The 18,799-nt window shown below is 42.2% G+C and overlaps 1 protein-coding gene across 11 annotated transcripts in view; it reads left to right on the forward strand.

Moving 5' to 3' along the window:
- Positions 1–18,799, forward strand: part of WT1 (WT1 transcription factor) — a 46,630-nt gene that overhangs the window by 7,717 nt on the left and 20,114 nt on the right. For 6 of the 11 annotated variants that reach the window (XM_064575886.1, XM_064575885.1, XM_064575887.1 and 3 more), the window contains one exon: positions 9,746–9,823. In XM_064575886.1, the coding sequence (XP_064431956.1) occupies positions 9,746–9,823 (78 nt within the window). Of the gene's footprint in view, positions 1–9,745; positions 9,824–10,854; positions 10,906–18,799 lie in introns of all 11 variants that reach the window. The other 5 variants (XM_064575883.1, XM_064575884.1, XM_064575879.1 and 2 more) reach the window with 1 other exon arrangement.

Consider the following 18,799-nt stretch of genomic DNA (forward strand, 5'->3'; position numbering starts at 1 on the left):
GCGGGGGATTGGGCGAGCATTACCTCATATTCCGCCCCTAACCCCCACCCCGGTGCTGCGGGGATCCTGATACCGACTGCCCCCAAACTCATCTCCATCCTCCCCCCTCCGCTCGAGGACCCGGGGCTGACGTCAAGGGAAGGAGGTAGTGAGGTAATGAAGGAAGGAAAAGCGCCTGCCCTGGAAGATTGGGTGGGGGCAATGGCCGCGCCTGGGGGACCTCCAGTCCCACAGGTGGAGGAGGGGAGGGAGTCTTCCCTCCCCAGCCGGCGAGGGCGCATCCCAAAGTCTCGGTGTGCTTATGAAATTGAGCCTGGGACTGGTCTGATTCTCCTATCCGGGGGAAGTACAGGGTCGAGCTCCTTCGAGTTCTGTATGCCTGAGGCACACGGATTTCGGAAGCCTTTCCTTTTGATGAGAAGATCCGGCATATCTAATTGGATCTTGGATTCGAGATCACTCTCCTTCCCTTCCCTTCCCTCCCCTTCCCTCCCCTTCCCTTCCCTTTCCTTCCTTTCTTTCTTTGAGCGAGAAGGAACAAAGAAATGCATGAAGGTTGCAGAGAGAGAGAGGTAGAATGACCACACCTCCTCATCTTTCTTTTGTCACTAGCTAGAATCCAGTTCTGTTCTTTGGCACCTCAGTCCCAGTGTCCTGTCCCAAGCCCACAGCCTCTGGGCTTCCCCTTGGTGGGTCCCATCACTGGAATGGGTGCAGAACCCACAACCATTCTCTGTTGTGAACACTCCCACTCCCACCCAGCAAGACTGGTGGCAGGACCATTGCCACTCTTGAGGAACTCTTCCTGCCATTGCCAGAGTGCCATTGCTGTTACTGGAGTAGCCACTGGGGGTGTAGTTGGGATGGTTCCCCATGGTATGACTTTGGCCCACTCCTCCCTCTTTAGTCCTGATTGGAGCCTTACCCCAGGTAGAAAGGAAGACCTTGACATTGGAGTGGGTGTTGTTTAGATGTGCTGGGATATCTCCTTGGGGGTTGGGGTCTGGGAGGCATTGGAGTCTAGTTCAAAAGGGACACAGGTACATACATTTCTTACTCTCCTCTCTCCCAAGCCTCGAGCCACACTAGGAAGGGGCCGTCAGAGGGGCTGAGCAGCCTAGAAAGAGGGGGTGGGTATAAAGTGATCACAGCCACTGGTTTAACAGCAGTTCTGAAACTGAGTCTCTGTGGTGGATTTTGCCCTAGGGCTGGATTTGTGGTTGCCACTAAGTAGGAAAAGTCACTTGGATTGCATTTTATAGGTAAAATTCTCACATTTCTAATCCAGCTTCTGATTGTCCACTACATAAAGCAATTTTGTCAGGTTCGTCTTTTGGAAATACTTGCTTATCCCTTTCTTCTTTCTACATAATTGGAACTTTTTTTTGCTTCTCAATTTTTATATTTATGTCACAAAAATAACATTTTCTTCTGTTAGAGAAAATTTCTAAGCAATAACATCTAAGCAAGAATTTGTGACTCCTGTAGGGAAAGAGTTTGCTCCCTTGAAGTTTGTACTGTCTTTGAAATTCCACTCACCCTCAATTCATAATATTTCTAATCACTTTTCAAAGGTCAGGTACTTGCCCTGCAGTAATGATGAATGAGCAGGTGTAGGGATGTTTTAAAATTGGTTCTACGCATTGACATTACTGCAGTTATGTCATTTCCTTCTTTCTTATTCATGAAAAAAAGTTTGAAAGGGTATTGAACTGCTTTTATGAATGCAGTGTTTGAAAAAGCATAGGAAATAAGACTAAATTTTAATCACTTAATGGCTTAACATTTGGGTTTTAGTTACTCAGTGGTGCTTCTTTGGTCCCTGGCTCCATTCCCTTCTGTCTAAAATTGGGACCTCCTGGGAAAGACTTGCTTGTATTTTTTTCGTTTGCCTTGTCGTACTTGACCCCCTGGGGCAGCCTGCCCAGCCTCTTACCCGCTGCCCTTCCAAAGCTTCTGTCTCTCCAATCTTGAATTTAGTCTTCCTTCCCAGCATGAAATAAAGGTAATAGTACATATACTGATATTAAATAAGCAGTGAACAATGTGAATTTGCTTTGAGGAAATTCTCAAAATTCTCTCCTTGTTAGGAGAGAACTGTCCAGTGATTCTCTCTCCTCTCTCAGGTAACAGATCTAAGGAGTTACAGCTGTGCACATTTGTGTGTAGATATGAACAATAGTGAATGGAAAATGTCCCCAATCAACTTATAGGAAGTGATAGGAGATGGTTTTCCCCATCCTCTCTGCCATCCTCCATTTTGAAGGTGGATAGATTTCTGTCTAAAGGTCACTGAGGTTTCAGAAACCAGATTTCAGCCCCTAGGGGACCCTGTGATCATAGATGGGTGAAACATGAGTAAACAATGAGGATTTATTGCATGCTGACTATGTGCTGGACACAGTGCTAAGTGCTTCACTCAGTTCATTCATTTAATTCTTCTGATTACTTTGTGAAGTAGGTACTCTAATCTCCACTCTACTGAAGAGGAAATAGGTTCAGAGACTCGAAATAACTTGATTAAGTCACACAGCAAGTCAGAATCAAGACCAGGACTTGATCCTCAGTCTCTCTGACTTCAAAACCCATCTGTGCTCTGAATCATGGAGGGATTCCAGGACACTCAGCACCCCCCACCTGGAATGTTCCCCTTATTCAGTCTGTACCAGTACTGTTGCTGATAAATATGCAGAGCAAATGCTTATATAGACTTGCTTCATCCGCACACCATTCTAGGCACTTTACAAGTATTGACTTCTTTAATCCACATGACTCTTGGAGGCAGGCAATAGATTATCATCCCCATTTTACAGAGGAGGTCCTGGGAGGTGACTTTGCCCAGTATGACACAGTAAGGGACAGAGCTGATGTTCGAGTTCAGGTAGTGAGGTTTCAGAATCCCTCCTCTTACCCACTTCACCCTGCCACCTCTCCTGATAAAGAAATGCCATTTTATTTCCAAAGGTGGCATCTGTCCGGGGTCTCACCAGAGAAAGGTCTTTATTTCCCAGTTACGAAAGAAATCCCGTTATCCATTAGTTTTATCCATAACTTTCAATAGAAAGCCCTTAATGGATTGGGGGCAGTATTCTTCCTGGTGAGTATTGTCAGAAGGAACTTGAGCTTTCTCCTGAAGCCCTCACTCACAAAGCAGCTGTCTGTCCTTCAGACCTCAGACTCCTCTAGCTTTGCCTTAACCACTGGGTGTGAACTGTTGGGGGTAAAGTTCAGTCCAGACACCTGAAGACTTTTCTCCCCATCCGTCCAGACCCAGGAAGAACGACTGCTTCTGGGGCCACCGTGATTGTGCTCAGAGGCAAGGTTCCAGGGAGGTTGGACCTCCCGCTCTCTGAGGGGAGAGGGTAGTGAATCCACTCTCACTAGGCACAGATTTGTCCTGACTTCTGCCTAGAACAGGCAGCCGGCAGTGTCTTCCCTGCTCACTTCCTTGGACTCTTCTTTCACAAAGCCCTCTGCCTTCTCTTCTTGCGGCCCTTCTTAGAGCTCCCCATCCCTGACTCCGCCCAGTCCATGGGTTGATATTCACAGCTACTTGGAAAAGGAGTTCTGTGCCCCTGTGTTTGAAAAATAGTCCCCACACGTTTTTTTTTTTTTTTAAGATATTTAGATATTAACTCTTTCATTAGGTTTGCACATCCTTCTTTAGCAATTGTGCTACCAATTTAAACGAGCCTATTTCCTTTCGCCTCCTCGTAGGTAGAACGGCTCCACCTTGGGAAGCAGTAACTGCTGATTCAAATATTCTTTTTTTTTTTTTAAAGATTTTATTTATTTGCGAGAGAGAGAATGAGAGGCAGAGAGCATGAGAGGGAGGAGGGTCAGAGGGAGAAGCAGACTCCCTGCCGAGCAGGGAGCCCGATGCGGGACTCGATCCCGGGACTCCAGGATCATGACCTGAGCCGAAGGCAGTCGCTTAACCAACTGAGCCACCCAGGCGCCCCTATGGTTCCTTCCTAACTTGTTCTGTGGCTCAGGATGGGTTAAGGCTTGGAAGAGGAGGTGACTTGGGGACATTATATGCAAATACCCAGGCTTAGAACTCCTCTAATGAAAAATATTTTTTTAAGTAATCTCTCCACCCAACATGGGGCTCGAACTCACAACCCCAAAATCAAGAGTTGCATGCTTTTCTGACTGAGCCACCCAGGCGCCCCAGCAAACATCATTTTTTTTAATTTTTTTTTATTTTTTAAAGATTTTATTTATTTATTTGAGAGAGAGAATGAGAGAGAGCACATGAGATAGGGGAGGGCCAGAGGGAGAAGCAGACTCCCCGCCGAGCAGGGAGCCCGATGAGGGACTCGATCCCGGGACTCCAGGATCATGACCTGAGCCGAAGGCAGTCGCTTAACCGACTGAGCCACCCAGGCACCCTGATTCAAATATTCTTAATTGAATGTTGATGATTCACAAACGATGTGGTTGACAGTGGAGGCTTTTTGGTTGACAGTGGAGGTTTTTCATGTGAGAGAGAAACTTCCGTAGCAGCCCTAGAGTTTCTGGGGAATCCAGGTCAGCGGGAAGTACATTATCTACCATTGAGGTTGGCCTTCCACTTAGACATGAATCAGAGGAACAGCTCATGCCCAAGGAAATAAAATGACAATTGAGAATGCCTCTTTTCACTTGTGTATCTACGTACACTTTACATGGTGTAAAGTCTCCCTTAAGACAATACTGGTATTTGTTTCCCACATCGGGAGGCACGAAGGCAGAAAGTCTGAAGTGGTTTCCAGGGATGGACAGTGTTATCACAACCAAAGGCTTGAAATGGACTTGTCTCCAGGGAGGGGGAAAAATCTAGTTTCAAATATTCCTGCAACTTTTGTGCTGACCAAGTGTTTATTAATAGAAGTTGAATCCCCAGTGGGGTTTTCTTTGGTTAACTGGTGAGCTTGAAAGAAATAACAATACCAAGAGATTGACTGTAAAATAATTATTCACCATGGCCTGCTGGGCAGAAATTTCTCAACAGGCAGCCTCCATGGCGCCTCGGAGGGAAGAACACAGGAAAAGGGCTGGCTGCAGCCTCGGTGCCTGAGCCCTGGTTATCAGGTAGGGGGAGAACCCACAGAGGCCTCTCTGTTGGTGTGGGGCAGAGCTGTTGAAGCAAAAGTTGGCCATCATGAATTCTGATCACAGGTGCCAGCTAGATCTGCATTTTTCTTGGTCGGCATTTTCTTTTCTCATTCTTTCTTTTTTTTTCCTTCGATCTCGTGGGGGAAACTCTTGACGCCCACCAAAGTGCTCCTTTGCCAGTCAACCACCATCTGGCAGAGGTAACCCCAACCTCAACCGGGTTCAACAGCTCTGTGCCAGTGGTGACATGAACTTTTCTACCTTGTTCTGCTGAATATAGTAAACACACTCAAAGATGCAAATGTACTTGAATTACACATGCATTTGAAGAGTGGGGGAGTCGCAGCCCAGATAATAGCTGAGGGCTTTTTTCCCCCTCCTTTATATTTGTGTGGAGGTCAAGAACTCAGTAATACTGCAGTCCAGGCCAAAACAAACTCTATATGATCTACTACCGATTTCCTTTTAAGTTCCTCTTTTTGCTAGGACTGACTTCCTTTTATTTTACTCCAACTTGCATTAATCCCAGTTATAGAAGTTTCTTTCCTCTCCCTTGCTTCCAACTTCAAACATTTCTTACGTAGGAAACAAGGGGCCTTAAAAAAAAAAAATCTAACTTAAAAAATATAAAGGATACCATGACTTTTGGAATATATTTTGGCAGCCTGCGATTTCAGAGTTCACTTCCGAACAGACGGAGTCAGACGGGGAACTGAAATGCCTACGTGACCACTGTGGTTTGCTTTGAGCCAAACCACCTGCTTATCTGATCTCCTCTGGGAATGAAGTGGTGGACACCTACAGTGGTTACTTAATAATTAGATGCTTTATTTGTCAGAGGCCATATATTCCTGGACCAGTGCTGCCTCTTTTTGTGGGTTTTCGTGATGAAAGCTGGGTGTTGACTGATTGCCCAAAGCGATCAGAGCTGGAGCATGCTCGGGCCCAGTATTTTTAGCTCGGGTTCACGTTCTGTCTCCTCCCCAACAGCAGTTGCTGTCATGCTGTCACTGACTTCCAGTGACGAGGTTGTGCCAGCCAAGCTGACTGGCCGGGCCCCCGAAGAACCCCAGCCAGCAAGAAGGCAGGATGTGGTTAAAATGGTGCGCTGATCCTATCACGGGACTCAGGAAACCTATTCGTAGCTTGGAGATTTTCCAAAAGTCCGTCTGCCCTATCACCCTTCCCATCTTCTCTCCCCTCACGAGGATTTGCAAGCTGAGCTATCAGGACCACTAAAACAAGAAGTGGAGCTCCTCCTGTGATCTTGGCATACTATTCTTAGTTAGCTGAAAAGGATGTGTCGGGCATCTTGCATCTTAGAACTTTCTGGAGACAGAGAAGGTCACCTTGCTTCCTGGAGCGTGTTCTCTTTCACCTCCAGACTTGTCTGTATTATTGTTACGTTATGACTACTGTTCTTTAAGTAGTAGAGGATGACCTGGGAGGCCAAATGATGCAGGATGCCTTCAGAGGGGTGCGGCAGGTGGGGTGGGGGTATCAGGCAAGCAGGCGCCAGGCACTTCTGTGAGCCCCAGTCGTCCTCTGATAAATGGGGATCATAACCATACCTGCCTCGCAAAGTTGTGGGGCATATTGAGGATGTGTGAAAAGTACTGTGCAAAATTTGATAGATTAGAAAAAATTAAAATGTATTATCTGATACATATCTAAAATGTATTATCTGATATTATATTATCAAAGAGCTACTTTTAGGGCTTTACGATATTCCTTTGAAGTTAGACTGATGAGATTAAGATTTCCATTTGGCAGGAGCGCCTGGGTGGCTCAGTCGTTAAGCGTCTGCCTTCGGCTCAGGTCATGATCCCAGGGTCCTGGGATTGAGCCCCGCACTGGGCTCCCTGCTTGGCGGGAAGCCTGCTTCTCCCTCTCTCACTCCCCTTGCTTGTGTTCCCTCTCTCGCTGTGTCTCTCTCTGTCAAATAAATAAATAAAATTAAAAAAAAAAAGATTTCCATTTGGCAGATGAGAAAACTGAGGTACAGAGAACTGAACTGATTGGCTCAAGGTCCTAAAACTTATAGAGCAGTGCTGTCCAATAAAACCAATGCAAGCCCATACATATATATATATATATATATATATGTATATATATATAATTTGGAATTTGTTAGTAGCTGCATTAAAAAAATAAGACAGTGAAATTAATTTTTAAAATTCTATTTTTAAATAGTCAAAATTTTGGGGTGCCTAGGTGGCTCAGTCGGTTAAGCATCTGACTTTGGCTCAGGTCATGATCCCAGGGTCCTGGGATCAAGCCCCATGTTCATCTCTGTGCTCAGTGGGGAGTTTGCTTCTCTGCCCCTCCCCCAGCTCGTCCTCTCTCTTTCTCTCTGTCAAATAAATACATAAAATCTTTTAAAAAATAGTCAAAATCTTATTTCAGTGTATGGCACTAGCCATATTTCAAGTGCTCAAGAACTGTGTCTGAGCAGTAGCTCTCATATTGTGTAGTATAGAATATTTGTTAAGCACACACTAGGAAGATACATGTATGTAAGACATAGACAGTATATTTGAGAAAGTTTGCTTTCTGGGGGCTGAGAAAATGGCCCTAAAAATACTTTCTCTTTGGGGTACTTCCTTATAGAGACCCTTAGGAATCTACTGGACTATTCTTTAAGTCTGTGAGAAAATTCCTAAATCACAAAGTTAGATATTTGGCACTCACTGACCCATGTGCACAAACTCTGTCCCTCATCTTACTTCTCATTGGCCCTGTTGAAAATTATGATCTTAGTCTTATGCAAGGATGAAATAATTTCAGAAAGATCCCACATCTCAATAGGGCCTAGGAAAATTGTCAACCGGAGCTGAGTGATTTTAGTTGGTGAACAATTTTTTAAAAATCAGTGACAAAAATACAGAGCTGCCTGGGGAATACAATGCCTGTTGGCTGAGATTAATGGCAAGATTAATAAATGGATTGCTTGATGAAAAGGCGCGAGAGAACAAAAACCAGTAGAGATTGTGGAGGAGGCTGCTTATTAATGAGCTGTCAGCCCAAAGAAAGTTCAAGAAACTCTTCTGTGTTAAATGCAGCAGGGCTGGCACTTCTAATAAAAATTGGGGGTCCTTCAGAAATTAATTACATCGGCCTTACAGCAAGAATTTGTGGAATTGCGAAACGTAGTGGCACGGACCAGCACGGGCCGTTAGTGCAAATAGAGAAGCTGCAGGAGAAACTAATCATTTTTTTTTCATTGATATGTAGGATATTGTAGTAGCATAATAGCCAGTCAGACCTGAGGATGAATGATGGGGTCCAGATACACACTGACTAATGAAAGGACACCATACTTCGAGCTTGGAGTCACTTCACATTTCATACGTAAGATTCCGTCCTGGAATCTGATTTTCTCCTTATCCTGTGTGCCCGCCACGAAGGAGTTCCAAATCACTTTCAGAGTGATTATACGAACGTCAGAGGCACTCTGCCATGATTTATCAAGCTATGCCTAGAAGGAGCATCCATTTATCCCGAGTTGCCGTGATTTCCTTGTCCTCTCCACAAGTTCCCAGTTTGGCTGGCCTGACAAAACCTTCTCTTAATTAAAATTGGGTGTTGCCTCTGCCCGAGGAAGCAATCTAAAGGCATGCCACCCACCACAAGATGGAGATTTCTAGGTTTGGGGTCTGATATCGCATGTTAGATGTTGCAAGCTGCTCTCTTTCTCTGCTTCCATGAAGGCAGAGGAAAGGTATTCCTCTGTAATGTGTTTAGACCAAGGGTTTGAAGACAGCCCATCCATCTCTTGGGTCTCAAATTTCATAATTAACCATTTCAGTTCAGGACTGAATGTCTTCCCATAGAGCTTGGTAATTAAGGAGTTTTCTGCTAATTGATTTATGTGCTGCTTTTCTAGGAATGAGATAAATATAAGAGGAGAGGAGAGAACAACTTTTGGTTGGTTTACATGTAGTGTACTTTCTCCTTTGGGGTCTTAATGTAAATAATCATCCATTATTTTTCCTTCTTAGAGCTTGATAGAACTGGGGCTGGGGCTTTTTTTTTTTAAACTCCATTCGACTTGTACCAGGATTATACAATTTCCAAAGAGGAATTCCTTCAGTTGTGCATAGACTTTACCATCCTCTTTCTTTTGCTTGTCACATCCTTGAGTATTAGACCATCCACCACCCATCACTCTTTGACTTTTCAGACCCTCATAATCCACATGATACATGTCCTTTTGATTAAAACAACTTAATGGCCTTTTCACGAATAATTAATCTGCCGTCTTTTTACTTTCAGCTCCAGGCTTTTAACTTTAATGTTGAGTTATCCAACCTGTGTTGCCTTTTAAGGGTTCCACTCCCTTTAGCCTCTTCCCCTGGAAGGTTTAATACCTTTTCAGAAACTTCAGTGTTTGCTATACTAAGGTTTTTTTTAAAGGCTTCCAGATTACTCTCACATCCTTCCTGCTCTGTGTGAAGTGAATAACTAACTGTGCAGGAATCAGTGGGATGAAATGAAAATCATTTCAGACTCACAATATTCTGTCATTTTGGAAAACATGGAGGCTTTCGCTGCAAAGAAAAGGTAAAACCCATTGCTTTTTGAAGAAATAATTGTATATTTCTTTGTAGTTATGTGTTTCTAATTCTGGATATTTTTCTAACAGTGACAATTTATACCAAATGACCTCCCAGCTTGAATGCATGACCTGGAATCAGATGAACTTAGGAGCCACTTTAAAGGGGTAAGGTTTTCTCTGTTCCATTGCCCTTCAATAAAAACATACACCTGTTCGAACCATTTTAAAGGTGCTTATAACTCACGAAGAAAATGCAGTTTTAGAAAAATAGTCATGGCTCTCTGTAGAACTAAGCTGCTTTCCTCCTTCCCCCAGTTGGTGGGTTGCGTTCAGTATTAAATTTTCAGGAATATAAATAGGGGATTTTTGTGTGTGTCCGGAACAAGGGAGTTGAGACTACTGAGAAAAAGTAATTTGGCCTTTACTTATTGAGTGTTTTAGAGTTCTTCAAAATTGTGTCAGTTCAACCTCATTTAATGTTTGTTTTGCTACTGATATCACAGATGTTAACTATTACATTATCTTGTCGAGAAATACTTTCAGTTTATAATGCCCGGGATCCAAATTCGTATTTGAGTGCTGATGATTGGGACACTTTTGAGTCAGATGTGCTCATACCCGGTTGTACCAACGGGTTTTCTTCATGCTCTGTAGACGGTCACAACGGGGAGAACACAACATAGGCAGGGGAGATTCTTTGCACCTGGAAATTTTAAAAGGCAAACAGGTGGGACTTGCTTTCAACAGTACAAGAACTCACTGTTCGCTTTCTCAAGTCTGAGTCAATGGGCATTAGCATATGACTCCAGTGACGTCCCCATAATTGTAGCAGGTGCTTTTCTCAGTCCCCTCACTTACTCTTCCTAACAATACTGTAAGGCTTAGGTATGGTTACCCTGTTTTCTACAAATAAGAAATCAAGCTCAGAAAGTTAAGTCACTTCCCAAGTTCACATCATATTAAGTGGTAGAGGTGGGATTCCAAGCCTGGATCTAATTCCAAAGCAGAGGCTCTTTCCAGCCTCCCTATGGTGCCTTCCACCTGGTGGCACTGGAGACTAAGTCCAACACTCTGGACGAGACAACTAGCTTCACATCTCTGTGTATTAGTGGCTTCTCATTGGATTCTGGGATCTGGGAGCTTGCAAGAGCCACGCATGCTCCATTCCCCATTCCCCACCTCTTCTTCTCTTCTAGAGTTGCTGCTGGGAGCTCCAGCTCAGTGAAATGGACAGAAGGGCAGAGCAAGTGAGTGGATGATACGATGATGGCAAAGCCAATGATGTAGGCCTTGTTGACTGGCGCCTGGGGCGATGCAGGAGTTAGCATTGACAGTGGGTAATCAGGGTAGCAGTTGGTGCAATGGGATGGGAAGGATCTCTCCCTCCCTCTCTCTCTCTCTTTCCCCTTCTCCCTCTCTGCCTCTTATTTGTTGTAGACATATTGTGGGCAAAAACGGAGGTGGTGACATTTCTCATCAACATACTCCTAGAAGACAGTTTTTACAACGATGTACTAGGAGTCCTGCTCATTTCCTCTGGAATGTTTTACCAAACACTAAATTTGTGGTATTATACATCTTCCTGTTAGATCAGTCAAATCTTTCAGGCATCTATAACTTGCTTTTTCTCTATTTGCTTTTAAATCTCTCAGGGAGAACTTAATTTTTACCTCAAATCTGTAGACAGAATTCTTACAAGAACTTTTTTGTTGTTGTTCTCAAACATCTGTGTCTTCCCCAGCCCTATAGGCTGCACCCTGGGACATTTCTGTAGCTATTTCTTTGACTTTATTTTCTCTGCATGAACACCAGAATTGGTCTCCTTCTTCTCATCCTTCTTTCTTTTGTTGGCTCAGTCCTGGCTTTTGTATCATCCTTCAGTGATCAGCAGAGTTGTTTTTCAATCTTCCAGGACTTACTGTTAGATCCTTCTTTCCACCCCCAGCTCCCATTTTTTCTGCTATTTTATCCAAATCTCAACTTCCTCTCTCTAGACCCCAAAAGCCTGTTGATGTGAATTTTCTCTCTCCACACTTGCGTCCAAGGGGCTGCTGACAATTTCAGCATTTTGTCTTTCTACCTACTCTCAACTTGTCTGATGTTTCTTGGCTTCTTGCTCTTACCCTTTCTTTCTGGATCCCTTCCTTTTCTTCTCTCTCTTCTCAGAATTCAGAAACTGTCTCCACATTAAATGCCAAGAGCAGATATAACTTGATTGTGAAGTGAGTAGTATGTTTCAATTTTTAAAATTTCTTCATGTTGGAGTACAAGGTTTGTTTGCTTAATTACAAAAATTACAGATACAGAATCTTGGCATGTGTTTGATTCTGGGTCTTTCCATAGTTGAGATAATTTTGATACCTTTTAAGGTCTTTAGACACATGATATTAGTCACTTGCTGAGGAATCAGAAGTTATATTGTGAAGATAAAGCACAAAATGTGAATAGTTTGTTTTGTTCAATCCACTTTAAGGAAGAAAGAAACTAGAAGAGTTTTTATTAGTCTGGTGCTTACATTTTGGAAAAGGATTTCTGAAACCAAAATGTATTTCTTGAATACTATTTTTATTCAGAAAGCTGAATGAAAAGGATAAAATGTCTCTAGTAGGTAGTCCTACAGAAGAGCAACTCTTTGGAGAACAAGGTTGCAATGGTATAGTTTACTAACATCTTTTCTCACGCAGCAGATTTATCCCTTTAGAATGTATTGTAAGTCAACTAATGTCTGCTTCCATTTATGATTTGACCATTTATCTAAGGGTGGATGCTAACATTATTGGGCCCCGTGTAAGGGGCTTTACGTATGTTTTCTCCTTTGACCTCGTGACAATCCTAGGATACTAGGGTATGTCCATCTTTCAGATGAGGAGGGTGGAGAGACTAAGACACCTAATCCAAGTTCACATAGCAACGTGAACTTTATTTTTAATTTATTTATTTTTAAAGATTTTATTTATTCATCTGACAGAGAGAGAGAGCACGTGAGTGCATAAGCAGGGGGAGCAGCAGAGGGAGAGGGAGAAGCAGGCTCTTCGCTGAGCCAGTGTGAACTATAAAATGCTTGTTGTGATGTGGAGATTGACATTACAACACACTGATGTGTCATGACCCACAGTCTGCCTCTCTTATGGCTCTTAAAAATGGCTAATCCTTAGCTCTTTCCTCCAAGCTCCTGAACTTCCTAGAACTGAATTCAGTTGAATCTGTTATTCCAGTAGAAAATTGGGCTCTTCTCCAGGGGAGACACAATCTGGGTAGGCATCATCCTTCTCTCTGATGCCATATTCACTTCCTTTTGTCATGGTATGAAAACACTGTTAATATGGAAAATGTATTTGAGTAAAAATATTCCATGAAGAAAGATAGCTTTTTTTTTTTTAACTTAAATCCATAGCTAGTGTCTTGATACTATTTGAAGTCAATGGTAAGAAAAATCATGGTGACACAGTAGATATAGAACAGAAAAACTGGAGATTTGCCTCATGTTTTGGAGAAAAAAGATAATTTCCATATCATTCATAAAAATGAGACATTATCCCAATTTTTTTTATTAAAAAGATCATGAGCTTCAGATAAACCCCCATTAAATATTTGTTCATGTCTTTTTTCCTCAAAAATTTTACTTAAAAAAGAATCGGTTTTTTTCCTTGTGTCCTAAGCAGGTCCTTGGAGACATCTTTCATTAGATGTCAGGGAGCGGTGTTATTACAATGGGTGGGGATGGGATTTTTAGGGAGAGCATGGGCAAGATGAGATGAAAACATGATATAATGGGGAGGAAGAGATACTTTAGCCCCTGATTTACTCCTCTCTCCTCTTCTATTCATTTTCTGATCTCTGTGTGCCCATTGGGATCAGAACTACTTTTATGACCTCAAATGGGAGAGTATTATATTTCAGTTTAAGTCAGAGAAGGTACTTTATGAACCCACTTTCTTAACTCTGACCCTTTTCATCACTCACAAATGAAACTAGATTTTTTAAGTGGGTCACTGGGAGAGGAAATTGTCAGGGATTCCTTCTAAGCATTAGTCCACCTTTATGAATAATTCTGTTTATGGTGCTTTTGCATTCATTGCCTGATTTTTATTTCTTTAAAAGCCTTTCCTGTGTGTTCTTAACGGCCACTGATTTCCTAAATCTGCTCACAAGCCGCAGCTACTCCGTTAGTCTCTGTTTTGTCTCTTCTGAAGAAAATATCCTGCAAAATGGAGTAACACATCAACCTTGACTGTGGTCCAAGTTATTAAAACAAGGAAGAAGTTATTCTCTGGGGAGTTGGGCAGGGGGAGTGGGAAATCGAACACAATAGAAATGTTAAAGGAGTGCTGAGCAGAATGAATGTCCCTTTGCTGGTCCAAGAAGTTCACAGACTGTTGGGAACACACAGTATTTGACCTGTGGATGGTTGAAAGGAAAAACGAAAGACTCACGATGAGTGATGTATGGTGAAAACAAAGCCGCGCGTTTTGGTAGGGCCAAGGCTGTCGAATCTGGAGAAAATCCCCGCTAGACATGGTCTCATCCCTGAGAACCTGTGCCAAAAGAGATAACTGTCTTCTCTGGCTGGGAGTTCCAATACACAGCCCAGCACCTTCCCATTCCAGCTCATAAACATAAGGTATTCGTCCAAGAGATTTACTTCTTGAAAATAGATAGCCTGCTTTTAAGTGGCTCCTGGAGCTTGGGATGCAGAGCAAAGGTGGAGAGAAATAGTTCTGTGAATATCAGCATTCCTGAGTGAAATCCTCCAGCTCCACCCCCAGCAAAACTTTGTTAATTTCTCCTTTTAAAAATGGTTACCTTTAGGGGCGCCTGGGTTGCTCCGTTGGTTAAGCAACTGCCTTCGGCTCAGGTCATGATTCCGGAGTCCTGGGATCGAGTCCCACATCGGGCTCCCGGCTCAGCGGGGAGCCTGCTTCTCCCTCTGACCCTCTCCCCTCTCATGCTGTTTCTCTGTCTCTCTTTCTCTCCAATAAATAAATAAATAAAATCTTAAAAAAAAAATGGTTACCTTTATGCCAGGAAAGTAGTTCTTTGTCATCCCTTGGATTCCGCTTAGATCTGTTAGCCATACTGCCAAGACAAACATGGGACTCCTGGGTTGGCAGGGTGGGGAGGGAGACTGATTTTGAGCTGTGTCTCCTGTTCCTCGCATCTGGAGTGGACTTAATTTCTTTGCCCTCAGTTCTCACTTCCATGCTACTTGTTTCAACTCTCCTTGGCTGTTCACCTTTCCCACCCTTTTCTCTTTGGGCATGTATTCAATTAATATATGTAACTTTTTAAATTATTTAAGTAATCCATATAAATTATAGAACACCTAGAAAATACAACTATACAGGGAAGGAAACTTCCCCCCCTCCCCCGGTAGTTCAGACGAAATTACTGTTAATATTATGTTGCATACACTTAGACTTTTTTCTTTTTGGGGGGCACATGGTGAGGGGCAGAGGGAGAGAGAGAATCCAAAGCAGGCTCCATGCCAGCACCCAAAGCAGGGCTCCATCTCACAACCCTGATATCAGGATCTGAACCAAAATCAGGAGTCGGACACTTAACCAGCTGAGTCACCCAGGGGCCCCTAGATCTTTTTCTATGCATACACGTACATTTGTGTCCTTTTCTTTTCTATAGCAAATAATTGGGCTTCAACTTCTGTAAGCCATTGTCAAGTTCTGTATTTCAACTATCAAGAGAGTGTTTTGAAAATATTCTTAACTTGTTAAAAAATATTTCATTTAAAAAACTACTTTGGCCTTTCTAGACATCATCTCTACACTATGTCTCTATTTATTTTTAAGCAAGGAGTCATTTTCATCTTGTAAAGGTGAGGGGAAATGACAGGTTTGTTCAGATCAGAAATACAAAGAGACCAAGAAGGTGGTGGTGAAGGGACCAAGATGGATGTGAGGAGGATGATGGACTCAGCACAGAAAGATGAAGTAGGGTTCTAGCCTATTGATAAAGGTGTTTTTGTGTGTGTGTGTGTGTGTGTGTGTTGGAGGGGGGAGAAATATAATAGGTGTGTGGCGGATGTCTTTCATGACCTAAAGGAATATTTTGCACCTCTCATGTCTGTGATCCCATCTTGTACCCTTCTGAGACCCTCTACTCACCATGAATCCTTCTTCCTATTATTTACCCAAGAAAAAAAATCATAACCTCCAGCTAGGAAAATATTGACATGGAAGCTACACTAGTAAAAAGTCATCTGTATAAACACTTCTCTGAATTGAGGGTCTGTTGCATATTTGAGTAGGTTTTTTTTCTTATTTAAATTGAAAAAGTTCATTTACTCTAGCTTTATTTTTAACTCTTTATTTTTGTTTATTTTTTTTAAAGAATTTTTTTTTATTTGAGAGAGAACACAAGCAGGGGGGAGGGGTAGAGGAAGAGGGAGAAGCAGACTCCCCACTGAGCAGGGAACCCAATGCCTGACTTCATCCCAGGACCCCAGGATCATGACCTGAGCCGAAGGCAGACACTTAGCTGACTGAGCCACCCAGGCGCCCTCTAACTTTTTATTTTAAAAGCAAAGCCACAAATATAATGTTCCTAAGGCTAAGATGGTGACTTTATCAAAATGAAAACAACTCTTACCCCCTTGATTATAAAAGTAACACAGGCTTACTATGTATTTAAAACATCAAACCAGTCCCAAAACATCATAAAGGAAAAGAGGTATCTGTTACCTTACCACCCAGTAATCACTAATTTTTATTAGGATGTGTTTATATCCGCAGAGAGAAACTCCTGGAAACATTGACCGAACTAGTAACTGTAGTTGTCTCTGTGAAGATTAGTGGAAGAGGGGGAAAGCCTGATAGAGATGGGTTTAAGAGATCCTAGGAGGGGATAAACTGGAGGCACTTGTACAAAGACGCTTGCATGGAGTTTTGCTGCAAAAAGGAGCAAAGAAATGGGGTTCTAGCTCAATGAGGATAGAATGTCAGGAGAAGGTGGTTTCATAGTGTTTTGCTTTATTTACTTTATTTAGAGAGAAATACCTGCCTTTTTGTTTACTGATGAGAATGATCAAGAAGAGGGAAAAAGTTGGTGGGAGAGGATAGAATATGCTGGAACACTGTCCTTGAGAGAGAAGAGGCTCCATGGGTAACTGGCCACTGGGTAGCTAAGAGCTGGGATAGGTCATCCAATAACTGTTGATCTGCAAGGGCTCTTTGTTTATAAGGATATTAACCCTTTGGTTGTCCTATGTACTACAAGTATTTTCTCTGATTTTATTTTGACTCTTAATGGTTTTGTCTTTTCCTGTCAGAAATTTCTACTTTTATAGTAAAAGTGATCAGTTTTTGTTTTATGGTTTCAAGTTTTTGGCCTTAGTATCGTGTCTAAAAAGATTTTCCCAAGATTTAAAAAAAAATTTACTTATTTATTGGTATTTCTTGGTATATTTTTAAATTTACTTTTTATATTTAAACATTTAGTTCATCTTGAATTTATTTGGCAATTTGATTCTACCTTGATTTGTTTCTAGAGGACTAGCCAGTATCCCCAAACTATATTGAATAATCCAGTCTTTCATCATTAACTTCAAATATTTCCTTTATCAATCCTCGGAACCTATCAAATTCCTTGGGTCCATTTCTAGATGCTTTACCCTCTTCTTTTGATCAGTCTGGTTCTTTTTGCCAAGTATCAGGCTATTTTCTTAGCTCTAATTTTATAGACTATTTAAATATCTGATAGAAAAGTTTCCTAGCATTGTATTTCTTTTTTCAAACTAATTCTGGCTATTATCTCTTGTTCATTCTTCAAGATGACTTTTAGATTCATCTTGTTGATTTCAAAGAAAGTCTTTATTGGGGTGCTTGGGTGGCTCAGTTGGTTAAGCGTCTGACTTGATTTTGGTTCAGGTCATGATCTCAGCACCATCCGGCTTCACACTGGGCGTGGAGCCTTCTTAAGATTCTCTCTCTCCCTCTCCCTCTGCTCCTCACCACCCTTGCTCATGCACAGGCACTCTCTCTCTCTAAAAACAAAATAAAAGAAAAAAGAAAGTCTTTGTCAGTATTGGTTTGTTAATTGTGACAAATGCACTCATTTGTGCATTTGTGAGTGAGATGTGAGTAAGAGAGGAACCTGGGCATGAGATATATGGTAACTGTCTATATTATCTTAGAAATTTTTCTGTAAATCTAAAACAATTCTAAAATAACAAGTTTATTTTTTAAGTCTTAATTAGAATTTTGAGGGGATTGCATCAGGTTTAAAAATTAATTTTGGAGAAGATTGACTTTTGGAAAAAAGAGCTAACCCTTTCTTCAAGAATGTAGATAACAGGGGTGCCTGGGTGGTGCAGTCAGTTAAGCATCCAACTCTCGGTTTCAGCTCAGGTCTGATCTCAGGGTCATGAGATCGAGCCCCGCATGAGGCCCTGAGCTCAGGGCCAAGACTGCTTGGGTTTCTACTCTCTACTCTCTCTAAAATAAATAAGTAAATCTTAAAAAAAAATAGAATAAAAGAACGTGGATGGCATTCCTGAACATTTTTTTCAAGTCTTGTTCTGTGTCAGATGTCTCCATTTTGAATTTCTTCCTTTTCAGAACTTTTTAGCAATAATGCCTCTGACTTCAAAATTTCTTTGAGAATGAGTGTGATTCCATGAATATGTTACAAGGATTTTCCTTTGTGTCTTCACCTTGAAATACTTTGTGGTGTTACTAACATTCGTTTGGAGGGTGGGACCTGTGGAAAAGATGATTAGGCACACAACCTTCACACCTGCAAGCCTCCGTTTCAACTGGAGAAGCAGGGGACATCTTAATCTTAAGAGCCCCCGTGCTTGATCCTGGTGTTTTAGGGAGGACAGGTTTTTTTTTTTTGTATGTAATTAAGCATAGTTGAGTAAACTTTTTCAGATTCAAGAGTGTGTAAGCAAGCTGCGTAGGAGCCTTTAGGAATCCAGGCTGCAAAGCCCCTGCTCCATCTTTCCTGGGCAGGGCTTGTCTCATGTGGATCTGCGACAGATGTTCTTGGTAGCTAGCAGCAGTTTCCGGCCAGAGAGCCAAGTCTGTGAGAACAACGAACCCAGTGAGTTAGATGAAATTGGGATTATGATAAACCATCACCTCAATACCAGACACATGTAAGGAGAGATCCAGAGATTTCTTATAT

Source organism: Mirounga angustirostris, unplaced genomic scaffold (genome assembly GCF_029215605.1).
Source record: "Mirounga angustirostris isolate CCGP_5_RB_7025 unplaced genomic scaffold, mMirAng1.0.hap1 SCAF_13, whole genome shotgun sequence".
Lineage (NCBI taxonomy): Eukaryota > Metazoa > Chordata > Mammalia > Carnivora > Phocidae > Mirounga > Mirounga angustirostris.